Source organism: Emys orbicularis, chromosome 2, assembly GCF_028017835.1.
Source record: "Emys orbicularis isolate rEmyOrb1 chromosome 2, rEmyOrb1.hap1, whole genome shotgun sequence".
NCBI lineage: Eukaryota > Metazoa > Chordata > Testudines > Emydidae > Emys > Emys orbicularis.
Genome location: NC_088684.1, coordinates 82,126,362 through 82,140,564, shown reverse-complemented (window position 1 = coordinate 82,140,564; position 14,203 = coordinate 82,126,362). Strand labels below are relative to the sequence as shown.

Here is a 14,203-nt window from a genome sequence, read left to right as displayed (position 1 = left end):
TTTTATCGGACTTTCCCAGTGGTTTTTGCTTAGGTGTTGACGGACATGTTTAATCAGGTGCTGGGTAGGAGGGAGTTGGAGAGATCATTTCATGAGGGTTTGTTGATCTTGCTGAGCAAAGGGGAGGGAGGGGACAGGATGCTGTTAGAAAACTGGTGACCTCTCACCCTCTTGAATACAGATAAGATCTTAGCAAGGGCACTCCTGAAACAGCTTGGTAAGGTGGCTCCAAAACTGAATCCAGCCAGCCAGGCCAGTGCAGTCAAGGATAGGCTGCTAGCAGACTCACAGTGAGATCTTCTGGAGGTGTTTGAGGCAGTGGCAGAAGGTGCCTGGCAAGGGTACATTTATTCCCTGGATCAAAACAAGGCCACTGATCAAGTGCAGTGTGAATATCTGTGGAATGTGCCACAGCACCATGGGATCCTGAGTACCTTCACCTCTTGGCTGCAGATGTACAAGGAGGCTGTCAGGCACCCTTTGGTTAATGGTTGGCTAGGGCAGAAGGCTATCCTGCTGAGGTCTGGGGTGAGGCAGGGCTTTCCTTTGAGTCCATTGTGCTATGTGTTCTTGGTGGATCCCCTTGTTAGGCTGTTGGAAGTGGATGGTGGAGTGGCGGTGGGGGCAGGACCATGTTGATTTCCCTTGGCTGATATCGGTCCCGGCTGTGAACCATGAAGAAAATTACAGGCTGATGACATATCTCCAGCGGTATGAGCAAGTGTCAGGGACCAAGTTAAATTTGACAGAGTACGGCATTATGGGTGGGGGATAAGGGGAACAAATATGGCAATGATCCAGCATTCCCCCCCTTTGGAAAGGCTGCAGTGTAGACAGCAGGAAGATGTATTGAAGATCTTGGGGGCAGAGTTCTGCTTGGAAGGAGCGACTGTGAGGTGGAATTGGGAAAGTGCCCTGGAGATGGGGGAGTGGGTGGTGGAGCGATGGAGGAGCTGGCATGCACCCTCCATGTTGTACAGAGTGTGAGTGATACATCTGTACCTGCTTCCGCTCTTCCTTTATTTGACCAGAGTGTACATGCTGCTCTTGGCACAGTTGATGGGCAGAGTGATAGGGTTGTTTTTTTCCTCTTCTTGTGGGGACAGAAGATGTATCCATTCATTAAGAGGTCTCTGGTCTGTCAAGGGGTGGAACACTGAGGCTTGGGGATGAGACACCCAATGATACTTTTTTAAGACCTTAAATTTGCATTTTTATCTGCAAAGGATGCAGCTGGTCTTAAGTAACCAATGAGGTCACATTCAGCATATGATTCCAGTCTGGGTTCAGTGCCATCAGCAGAGGGATGGTGGGAAAGAAAGCTTGTAAAGCCATGGCAAGGATGGAGAAGTCAGATGAGGAGGCAGAACCAGCTCCCGGAATACGTTTTTGGAGTGCTCCAGTTCTTACGGATATGCTAAAAAGAGGTGAGGAGAGGACAGACAAGACAGGGGAAGTATCAGCAGGTGTTGGAGGCTGATACTTATATGAGCTCTTGCAGTTGGCCGGTTGCCCAGATGATACGGTCATTTTGGGTGCTTTGAGACTTCTACGGACGCGGAGGGTCCCCTTTAACTATAAAGGGATGGCCTGCAGGCTTTACCATGGTAAAGTGAGTATGCGGGTAGTATGGAAAATCTTGCAAAAACAAGACCAGCTATGTCCCAGGTAATAGCTGTCTTCAGGGGTGGGGGTCCAGGAGCATCTGTTGGAGGAATGCCCGTGGGCTCAGAAGGTGCAGGTGGGATTAGCAAGGGTGCTGAAAGTGCCAATTATTTTAGGACATAAGAGGGGAAGGCCCTCTATTTCATCAGTGTAGCCCTATGTACGTTCCTCTGGAAGGCAAGGTGTGAGGTGACATGGGCTTCCCCGGAGGAGTTGATACACAAAGTCCAGCAGGAGCTGGTGGTATTGAGACATGCAGTGAGAAAGGAGAAGGAGAGGAAGTGATGGAGGCACATCCAAGTTTAACATGGTTTGAGTGTGTGTTGGGCCTCTCTCCTCTCAAGGTGGGGGAGGAGCCCAGTGCATAGGCCCAGAGGCCTTTGGGAGTAAGTTCAGGACAAAATTGTGAAGAAGTAAGAGGATGCTGGAATGTGTTTTTGCTCGTGATATGGTGGGAATTGAAAAGATTATTGTATAGGGAGGGGAAAATTATGTTGGACCAAGAGTATGGTTGATTAATTAGTATGTCAGGGGTATGCAGTATCAATATTATGTAATGACTGTGAGGATTTTGCTATTGCTGTAGATTGGTTGTTTTCCTTTTTCTCTGTTTTTTGTTTTCCATGGAGGAACTCATTTCTGTGTATCAAGGAGCTGTGTTTGTGTCCACATTTTGGAAGGACACCAGAAGTAGAATTTTCAGCATATGTAACGGACTCTCTATGGAGGAATGCAGCACCTGTTATGGAATTGAGCAATAACAACTGGTCATCGCTGACTTCTGCTTAGATTGGACTTTAGACACATAATGTATTTGGAGAACAGGGCAAGTCTTTAGTGTTGAGGCTCTCTTCTCAAGAGAAAACCTGACGTTGGAAGGAAGAGAAGGGTTGTGCTGTCTTGCACGAGTATGGTCTCTGTTTTTGACATTTTTTAAGGTTTCTGTTATGTTGTCTTAACATTGTTGTTTTGATGGCTGAAGTTTTTAAGAAAAGATCTCAGAAGGCCAGCTACCCTCTGACATAGCTATTTTTATAGCTGTTAGCAACTAGGACAATTGGTAACTGCATGAGAAGTTTCATAAATCACAAGACACTTCATAAAGTGGTTTGAACTTTTACATAGCAAGAGATGGATGGCAAGAGGCAGGGAAGGAGCATAGAAATTGGCACAATAGGCTAGGTTTTCTGATCTCGGTTACAATCAACTAACTCTACATTGACACTGGCTGGAATCAGAGTCTGGCTCAAAACTACTAACAGTCTTAGCCTGCCCTGCTAGCCATTGGTGAAGAGGTATGGTCTATCTATTCTTACCGCACTTGTGCCGTTGGACAATTTTACATAAATCCAGCCAGGTGACCTACACCATCAGTTGATCCATCTTGCCTGTTTCTCTCCTACCTACTAAACAGAGGAAGACATCTAGTTAGTTAGTTTTTTAGGACACTGTTGTTGTTATGATGTTTATGGAAAATTTATTGCAAAAGGTGGGGCCTGACATTTTGTCCTGAAGGTGATGAGGTTTGTAGTCATTCTCAGCTTCTCTGGAAGGGAGTTCAGTGTTGATGGACAATACTCCTTGGATTAGTTTTATCATCTCACTCTGACCCTAAATGTTTTGAAAGTCTTTTGGGGCTTGCAGTATGTGCTTGTTATAGGAAGACTTTCACCTGCCCCAGTCTTCTCACCACTCATAATGGCTGTCTGACTCCATACTACTGTGCCTGACTTCTACAGCAGGACCTTTATGAATTAGCTAGGATCTGGAATCAGGATTCAGAGACTAAGCAGAAGGAGTTAGAGAGCTTAACTCTCTGTTCACTTACACTGATGTAAGTCAGGAATAACTCCAACAAAATCAAAGGAGTTGTGCCAATGTAAAACCAGTCTGAGAGAAGAATCAAACCCAGAGCATTTAACCTTGTGGTTCATGAAATTCCTCATTCCTTGTGCCCGTGAACAGTTTCCCCGGCCCTGCTAGGGAATAAATCCTGCACTAACCCTCCAGCAAAAACTTCCCCATACCTTCTGAATCAGATCCAAGCCATGGTAGCATTGTCAAATGTACCAAGGACATGAATCTGGCTTTTCAAAGCACTGCTTCCCAGCCTCAGGTTGGAGCTGCCATGCTAGCAATGCATTTTCCTCTCCTCATGCTGTATAGCCAGATATTCCTTGCAAAAGCTAAGTATGCAATACACCTAGAGCAATGGTCCCCAAACCGTGGGGTGCAGCCCTCTAAGGGGATGTGAAGGAATGTTTGGGGGGGCATGGCGGGGCCCAGCCCAGCCCCCATCGGAGGTGGGGAGGGAGCATCACCCAGCCCCGCTCTGCTCCGGCCCCAGCTGCTGGCCCCGCTCCCAGCCACAGCCCCAGCCTCAGGCCCCAATCACGACCCGGCCATGGCTCTGCTCCCAAGTCCAGCTGTGGTCCCGCTCCAAGCCACAGACCTGCCCCCATTTGTGGCCCCAGCCTCTGCCTCCGGCTCCCAGCCCAGCTGCAATTCCAGCCTTAGCCCCAACCGTGGCCTTGTTCCCAGCCCCAGCTCCGAACCACAATGGGAAGGGGTGCAGACAGGGGTAAAGGGAGGTGCGAGGTAAAAAATTTGGGGACCACTGACCTAGAACATCAACCATGTAACAATCAGATGAGAAAAAATATTTGCTATTTTATGTTCTAAGCTGAATGGAATGTACAGAAAAGATTCAAGCAACCTGGCCAGTGAACAGGACATTAATCCTATCAAAATACACTGTACATACCAACTGGAATTACACAACCAAGTTAAAAACAAAGATCTATACACAGAGTGGATTTGATTTAAATCACTAGTCAGGAAGACTCAATTTAATCATGATTTTCTACATAAAAGTGCATTCTTGTTTGTTGTTATAACCTTAATACATATTCTTCACAACTCAGAGATAGATGTAGGTTTCATTTTTAGAAGGTACACACTATACATTTTTAAACAGTGATCTCCAATTCAACAGGTTAATCATTAATATTTGGAGGATTTTCTTGCCAGGCTGTATTAGGAGGAGAACGTCACCAGACAGACATTTAAATTGTTTTATTTAACTAAAACAATAATGTTAAGTATTCTGGATTTTTTTTCTTCAACAGCAAACATACAATATTTTAACAAAACAAGCATATGTCCCTCACTTCTCACATTTATCTCCAGACTTCTTCTCCTTGTCTAGATCTATTCCGCCCCCAATAATCTTCTATTCATTGAACTTTTTGAAACTTTGCACTTTTAGAGAGGTAAGGGATTGACTCTGTGTACACAAATTTGCAGAGGGACAATGGAGTTGAGGTCTGTTATTTCTCACCTCTATATATTATTTATTTTAAAACATTTTTGCTGTTAACAAGCATGTTACCTCTGGAGACACAAATCCACAGTTTGAGAACTGCAAAACTAAGCATTTCTGATGGTATCTTCCAGACTGAGCACTGAGTCCCATTGGGTAGATAGAAAGATTAACCTAAATAATCTATACAGAAGCCTGTGGAACCCCATAAGATTGGGTCCCTAATCCATGAACGATTGGAACTCATTTACAAAACTTTTCTTAAACATTACATGAATATATTGTCTCATACTATAGAATTAGAATTTATAATCCCTATTCCATGATGAGAGATCTTTGAACTATAATGTATCTTAATTAAAACTATCTTTAGATAGGTTTTTTCCTCAAAAAGCATTTTATCAAAAAAAATCCAATTAAAAAAAAAATCTGATTTTAAAAATGTTTATCCACCCTGTCTATACATCTATGGTTTTTATTTTCATTTTCAGATTATAGGGCAATAGTAACTTTAGAGCAGGGCTTTATTTTGGGATTATTGACCAGCTGGATTTAATGACCCTTGAGCAATGAACTCCTCCCCACTGATCTTTAATCTCCAGGAAATGCCACAGGCTTTGATCATTATTGCTCAGTTCCTGACTCAGTCCTATCTTTATTATTTATTTGTATGACCACAGCACCTAGGAGCCCCAGTCAAGGACCTGGACTCCATTGTGCTAGGTGCAGCACACAAAAAATCTGACTTGAACAATTGGTTTTATTCTTTTTATTGTTTTGGTACTACTAACTTACAAGAGATGTTAGATAAAACTGTGACATTTATAAAGTTAGTTAAACCCTAGAAAAAAAGAATCTTTAAAGTATACAACTAATCCCTAACATTGACAATTGTGACACAGAATATAATAATGGAAAAGTTATTAGCTGATCGCTTTGGTGAAAATGTGATTTATTTATTTCAATATGTCATTTGTTCTAGCACCAGGATATGATTTGCTCTCCTTTACTTCATCAAGATGTTTTAAAACATTATTCTAAACTATGGCTGTGCTGATATTTTTGATCATGTATACTTTCAGTAAACTTTAAGGGTCATATGGGGTACTGTATACATTTTAAACTGGCACCCATCATAAGCACTTCTTCAAAAAGAGAAAACACATGGATATTGTCTAGATCAGACAGTCCATTTCTCGATGGCAGTGAAGGAAAAAAGTAAAATAATAATATAATTTTATGTATCAGCTTAGTGGTAGCTAGAAGAAAAATAATGATAATACTTTTTACATTCTATAACTCTGAGGTTCAATTCCTTGCTCTATCTCTGACTTGCTGTTTGTCCTGAGAGGAGACAGATGGGGTGACAGCTGAATAGAGAGGGTGTGTTTCTTAGTTATGGAAACAACAGTGTTCTTGAAGATGGAGAGAAAGAGCCAGAGGACAGAGAGCGGTTGAAGATAAGAGAGAAGGAGAAGATTAGAAAGGGATCTAACCAGACTGGGCCTGATTCAGTGCCCAAAGTAGTCAATGGAAAATCTCCCTTTTCCTTCAATTGCCTCTGAATCAGGCCCACTAGATGCTAGGGGGTTGGTTGAGGGATTCAAGAAGTAGAGCTGGAGACTTGGATCAAGGAGGATACAACGAAAGGTGGGAGTGTGAAGAAGGGAGTCAAGGACTTTGTGGATACTGTCAATGTGGCCCCTAAATACATGTACACCTCTACCCCGATATAGCGCGACCCGATATACACCTCTACCCCGATATAGCGCGACCCGATACAACACGAATTCGGATATAACGCGGTAAAGCAGTGCTCTGGGGGAGCAGGGCTGCGCACTCCGGTGGATCAAAGCAAGTTCGATATAACGCGGTTTCACCTATAACGCAGTAAGATTTTTTGGCTCCCGAGGACAGCGTTATATCGAGGTAGAGGAGTAACATGAATTCAGATATAACGCGGTAAAGCAGTGCTCCGGGGGGGGGGGGAGGGGCGGGGCTGCGCACTCCAGCGGATCAAAGCAAGTTCGATATAACGCGGTTTCACCTATAACATGGTAAGATTTTTTGGCTCCCGAGGACAGCGTTATAGCGGGGTAGAGGTGTATAATATCCCAAGAAGAGAGGAGGGTGGTAGGTGGAGATGCAGAAGAGGACTTAAGCATACAAAAGTGCAGAGGAGCTGCTCAGAGAAAAGAAGACAATCATATGAAATATTATATGGACAAGAAAATCAAAATCACGTGTAATTCATAGGCGGAGACGGAAGAGGAGGAGGGAGACAGATTACAGCCAAGGGAGAGAGGAGGCACTGCAGCCTTCTGGGCAGGGAAATGGGAGAAGGAGAGAACACCATAAAACAGGGCAGCTACAGACATAGCCAGGGAAGGGTGGGGAGAAGGAATTTGCAAGAGTTATATTAGTCAGGCAGCGAGCTAGAGTAAAAATCCCAGAGCGGGCAGGAAAAGGGAAGTAGGGCATGCGAGAGGCAGCTGACAGGAACAAGGTTAGAGGAGCAAAGCCTGCGGGGTAGGGCAAGAGGCAGGACTGGCTGAGATAGGAGAATGTTGGTATACAGGACTGGAATTATGTAGAACAGCTGTTACCAGCATCCAGGAGAATGAGAGACAGAGAAAGGGGTAAATGAGATGAATATCTGTGAGGCCAGAAAGGAGGAGATGAATTAGCAGAAGGATAAGAAGAAGAATGGAAACAGAGTAGAGGGAGGTAAGATGAAGGGTTTTGAGGACAACAGAAGGCTGAAGGGACGTGACCATGGAGTTTTCACGGGTGAGAATAAGGGTGAACAGCATTGTAAGAAAGGGTATGCTCTTCAGGGTAGGAACTGTGTCTGGAACCCCGCACATTTCAAGCACTATTACAATTAAAATAATACAGTGGAGCTGCAGAAAGGCAATACGGAAGAAAGGGCAGGTGCTGCAGTTAGTGTGGAGAGTAGGAGACAATGGAGCAAATAAAGGGATTTACAGGAAAGAGGGGAAATGACAACAAATAATCAAAGCAAAGAATTGGCGCTGAGCTGGCAATCAATAGGTGAAGAAGAGGTAAATGATATGAAAATTGCACAACTAGCCAGGAGCTATATCTCCAGAGTAAATGTTCGCCAATGTTATCTATAAATTGCTTCTTGCTTTCCTCCTTTCTTATTGGTCCTTATTAATCTCCTTTTTGGATCTAGGGTTTTCTTTTGTGAGATCAGGTATAAGGGACAGATCTTGAGATCCTTCCTCATGCATGTTTCCACTGAGATGACTCTGAACAAGGCCTACTCAGGTTTTTAAATATAAACATTCCACTGGGCTATGGGAACCCAATTAAAACATCATTGTTTTAACATTGTTCACAAAAGTGAAACTGACTAGAAACAGAAAATGAGTCTAACCAGTCTAATTTAACTAACTGAGTGGAATGCAGATTGTAAACAAATGGCAAAGCTGGGGAAAAGTAAATTCAGTTTTTAAAATTATCTGTTTTAAAATTCAATGACAGGTAAGGGTTTTAAGATTACAAATAATATATACACAATATACATGTGTATATTCTGACTGTCCTAAAGCAAATGTATAGACTAACTTAGCTCTATAGTTTATATATAAATATTAAGTTAATAAATTTAATTTCTAGACAAAATGTTAGTTCCATTAACACCTAAAATAATAAGATTTATGTATCCCATAAACCTACAGAGTTACTTCTTGTTTCCCTTGAGGTCAAACAATCCCAGTTTTCCTTTAAACAAATACTATGGAGAGTTTCATAAAGAGACGGGCTTTTGTGACAAAGTATAAAAAAACTAAAGAGATATAATGTAAAACAGACCTGATAGCTTATAGATTTGTAGGTGGAAAAATCTAAAGTTAGTTCCTGCGTTATGCCCCCTTTCTTGTGCTCTGTATTAAGTATAGCTGTTCTCCTCCACACTCCACTACTACCCCTAACAATCTGCACCCATTATGTTCACGAGTTATCCCATACGCAACTTAATCTCACAATGACTCACCAAAGTCCACATAGATTTAGACTTTAACCACCCCCCTCCCCCCTTGCTTCATATACAGGAAGATCAACATATTGTGAAATACAATTGCAGCTGTGCCCATTACCCCCCAGGACCATCGGCTGCACAGGGAAGGTCGTGGGGAGGAAATAGATCCATGGCAGAGGGAAACAATAGCCGAGGCCGTATGCAGAGAAGCAGAGGCAGAGTCGGACTGCAGCCGATCAGCCAGGCCTGCTAAAGCCACAGCATCTGCAGTGCTAACGGGACATGGCAGCGGCAGCAAAAGGAGGAGGGCGGGACGGGATCTCCCCAGCTCGGCAGTGCAGTGAGCAAAGCTTACCTTGAAAGACATCTTGCACATCACAGCAGCGGCTCATTCCGAGCTAGCCCGGGGGACGAGCAGAGCCGGCTTTCCTCTTCCGCACTTTCTAGCCCTTCGCCCAGGGTGGCGATCAGAAGAGACTCGCTTTGCAGAGTGACTGGAGCACAGCGTCTGCAGGGGCTGCATGCTGCATCGCGCCTGAGAGATAGCAGCTGCTCCCAGAGAGCAGCTACACGCTGCACCGTCCACGCGCTCGGGAATCCATACCCATATATGTCGTGTACCCGCGTCACAGCATAGAACAATGCAGGCTTGTGGACCCAATGCATACATACACCCGTGCATCATGCAAACTCGTGTGCCTAACGATGGACACTTTGCGAAGTACACACAGATGCCTCCTCCTTGACTCTCACACTTCATACTTCCCAGTGAACACACACACGTACAGGTGCATCACACACATGCAGGTAATACAGTTTTCCCATGTGTGCACACACATGCAGCCTATAAAGTTAGATGTTTAATGATATACACTTCCCAAATATAAATGTATGCATGATCAGACACTATTGATATACACTAACCAAATGCAGACATATGCATTGTAAAAACACAAACCCATGAAAATGCGAGTATATTGAGCCAAACTACACCCTCCTTCCAAAGGTGGAGTTTTGATATCAAGTGGATGAGCAATATGATCAAAGATAAAACAAGACAATTATTTTTATAATGCTATCATTTTTGTTTTGTTCTAAATCTTAGGCCTAGTCCACACACAGTTTTTACACCAATTTAACTATTTCAGTTAGGGTTGCAATTTTTTTTTTAAACCAAAATAGTTAAATCAGCACAACTACCTAATATGAATGCAATTATTGTGGTACAAAGGTGCTTTATCACACTATAGCTTGCTCCCCTAAATTTACAGGAATAAGCTACATAAGCACCTTTATACAGGTATAACCACTTCCATACTAAGGGGTGTATCATGTAACTTTATAGTGATTTCAAACAGATATAGTTAAAGTGGTACAAAATCTGATGTAGACAAGCCTTTATAGATGCACTGATGTCATCATCATGAAACTTCACTTCTTGACTTCTTTTCCCATTTACATGCCCCAATTCTTTGCTACTCCTTCCAGGCCATGACATGTATTTGTGGGTCTTGGAGTTCCAGTCCTTTTCTTGTCAAACTTCTTTTGACAGAATCTTTCCATTCTATCCTCAGTCTTGCACATCCTTTCGTGCCACCCTCTTCCTCCCATGCTTTCTTTACTGGTCGGTCTTCCATTTGTAGCCCCCCTCCTTGTCACTGGCCCAATATGAAGGTGTTCAACATAGAGAAAATCTGCCTTGTGACTTTTTACACAACTTTGGGAAGCTGGGCCTGAGGTGTCTGTGTGTTCTGCGTTGTGTGTGTTCACTTCAGACCAGACCCACTCAGACAAACCAGCAGGAACAAGGTTTTATTCTGAAAAAAAAAAAAAAAACATAGAAGAGGATTACAGTTCAGCCTCCTTTCTACTGCTTGTCTCCTGCTCCCAGCTTCAGGCAGTGCAAAAACTTCCTCCTGGGAGGGGCAGAGGTGACTTCCTAGCAGGAACCAGGAAGCTCTCCTAACATGCCCCAGTTTGTAGTCCACAACTTGTAGTTCCCACGGCAGCTGTTGAAGCAGATTGGACCTTGGGCTACCATACTTATCACATGTCCAGCACATCTCAAATGTGCCCTACCCAGCCAATCACTAAGAGTCCCAAATTCATCTTCCCCCTGATTTCTTCCATGCACACGGCCTCACCTCCACTTGCCAGCTGTTCTCATGCTACCTGTATCTTCTTTTCTTCCATCTCTGTAAGACCCACAAACACAATACAGTTTTCCTTTCAGTTTGTTGCTTAATTGCTGGTCCCACAGTAACCCTGCCACTTTTTCACTCCCGCCCATGCACACTGCATTCTTTGCAGTTTTCCAGACCTCTTTCTGATGGCACTAATTGTACGTCCCAAATACACAAATTCTTTCTTATGCTTCAGCTTCTCTCCTGAAACCTCAATCAACAGCTCTTCTTCCACCTTCCCTACTTGCAGTTTTCTTTGTGTTTACCTTCAAACCAGGGTCTTCAAACACAGATGCCCACTCTAATATCACATTTACCAATTCCTCTTTGCTGTCAGCCAACAGGGTCAGGTCGTCAGCATACATTAGTTTTCTCTCTACAGGCTTGGTCCTCCTACTAATTAATTCCATACTAGGATGAAGTGAAGGAGACTCAGAATACTGCCTTATCTCAATTCCACCATCACATCAAAACTCTCTGAAATGTTATGTTATCTTAGCTTTTGACTCTCAATACAGCAGCTCTATCATCTCCATTTCCCCTCCCATCCATTTCAATACTCCAAACACCAGCTCCTGTGGAACCAAGTCATATGCTTTCTCAAGTTCAATAAATGCAACACAGGAATTACACCCTCCATTTATCATTCCTTCAAACTTCTATCTCATTGCACATATTGCATCTATATTAGTCCTTCCCTTCCTAAAGCCATGTTGCTCTGCTCCTATATTTTCCTCCACCTTGCACGTCAGCCTTGCCTTCAAAGGACTCTCAAGGACATTGAAATGCTGACTCAAGAGAGTGATGACCCGATAGGTATTTGGATCATTTGCATCAGCCTTACCCTTCCAAAAAGGCACCATCAACCCCACTCTCCAGTCATCTGGTATCCTTGCTTGATTCCAGTAAACATATAGTAATCTATGAAAGCCACTTACTGCAGTATCTCCAATAATATCAACAGTTATCACATCTTAACCAGCTGCTTTACCATTCTTCATCTTATTCAGTGCTTCCGATGTCATCCCCATAAAAGATGTTTAGTGTTGCACATAGATTTCCATTCAAATTAGTATAGCTCCAAAAGACCTGGCAGAAGATTTGGGAATGTATTGTGAAGAAACACTACTCTAAAAAAGGAACTCCAAAGGCAATAATCTACTCTACATTATGGTAATAATCTCCTTTCTCATGTGGATGCACGGGTGTGTAACTCCATTATCTTTTTATGTGAATGATGCACATTCATTGGGGGAGATGAGACTCTTACTTAAGGGCTTAATTTTAAATCCACAAAAGTGAGGAATTTTAAAACTAATGCTGAAATACTGTCCATAACATGCCCGATTTTGTCTGGATGTTGCAGACCTCCTTGAAAACCTGTATGATCCAAGACAGACAGAACAGCGTGCACTAAGATTGGAGGTTTTAGAATTTATTTGCTTTTGTTAATTTATGCTAGGCCCTTAGGGATATTGTTCTCCCTTTGATATGCATACGTAACTTGCATTCACATTAATGGGAGTTCCATGTGTTTATTGAGAGGAGAATATATTGCAGTGAGATCCAAATAGCTTATGCTACATGTCTACAACTGCAGGATTTTCTGCAGAATTTTTTTCCTACGGCAAAATTAAACAAGTTTGTGAATACTGTAAAACAAACTACATGCATTCTAGATGAAGGCAGATATATTATAGCCTCATGCTCCAGCCATGCTTCCCCCTCCACCTCAAAAGTATGGCCTGTTGTCAGCCTAACCTTAATCTTGATCAGAGATGGATGTATAGACATGGATGATCATTTTGGTTCTATCTGAAATGTAAAATGTACTGAATGAATAAAGTAGATCATATAGCTAGAATCATTCTCACTCTGATCCAGCTGATGACTGCACAGTTTTCTTTGCTCACTGATGAGGAAAATACTGGTAATTTGTACAAACTCCCTGCTCCACCCCTGGAAAATCCCAGTATTCATGCAATCTACTGTGAATCTTATGCCTGCCAAGAGACATTCAACAGCCAAAAATACTAGCTTTCTGATAGAAAAAAAGCAAAAGAATTCCTCTTGGCTGAACTGCAAAGAAACATGGAGAATATTATGATCCAATCTTTCTTTGTGACTGTTGTAAATCTAGATATGGAGGGCCAAAGTTTCAAAGGCCCTTTGAGCGTGTGCCCACTAAATCTACTAGTGCACCATTTGCACTTGCAGTCACTAATATTTACATGTGCCAAGGTGTATTAGTGTATGTAAATGCTTGTTTTTACAAGCAGGTCTGGTCTCTCTCATTAAAATGAATGAATGTATAAATGTTGCATGTGCTCTTTTGGTGACCCATGGAAAATTTTGATTCAAAAGGCATTTTGGAACAGTCTCTCTCTTCTAGTGCATCAAGGTACCCTACATACTCTTTAGACAAATCCCTACTGTGTGGACAAGGCTTCTCCTCACACTGTACTTGAATCTAGACAGTTGCTCAGACTATAAGGTGTTTGAATCTCCAGGGATATGTTATCTGTTTGGCACAATTCATCTGTAGTACAGCAGGATGCACACTCACAGCATAGTACTTCATAATAGTAATTAATAAGATTAGTTCCTCACTTTGGTACAAATCAAAAGTATCTTTAAAATTAATAACTGAAAGAAATGCACTCCAGTACTTATCAAACCCAGCTCTTTAGGATCCTGTGTAGATGGACCTGAACACAAACATCCCTGAAATTAGGAGTGTTCAAAGTTTGGGTAGACCCATTACAGAGATATGGAACAGTTACAACATTAATTTATGGATCTAGATCGGGGTGGGCAAACTACGGCCTGCAGGCCAGATCCGGCCCATCAGGGCTTTGAATCTGGCCTGTGGGATTGTCAGCCCCACGGCGCAGCGGGGCTAAGCCAGGCTCCCTGCCTGCCCTGGCCCCGTGCTGCTCCCGGAAGCAGCCGGCACCGCATCCCTGAGGCCTCTGGGGGTGGGGGGCAGAGGGTTCCACATGCTGCCCTTGCCTGCAGGCACCACAC

The 14,203-nt window shown here is 43.0% G+C and overlaps 1 protein-coding gene across 1 annotated transcript in view; it reads right to left on the bottom strand.

Annotated features, from left to right (window-relative positions):
- Positions 1-11,586, bottom strand: part of ANKRD29 (ankyrin repeat domain 29) — a 51,924-nt gene extending 40,338 nt beyond the window's left edge. Inside the window, exon 1 of the mRNA XM_065398314.1 lies at positions 11,443-11,586. Within this exon, the coding sequence (XP_065254386.1) occupies positions 11,443-11,586 (144 nt within the window). The remainder of the gene's footprint in view (positions 1-11,442) is intronic.
- Positions 11,587-14,203: the final 2,617 nt, after the last annotated feature.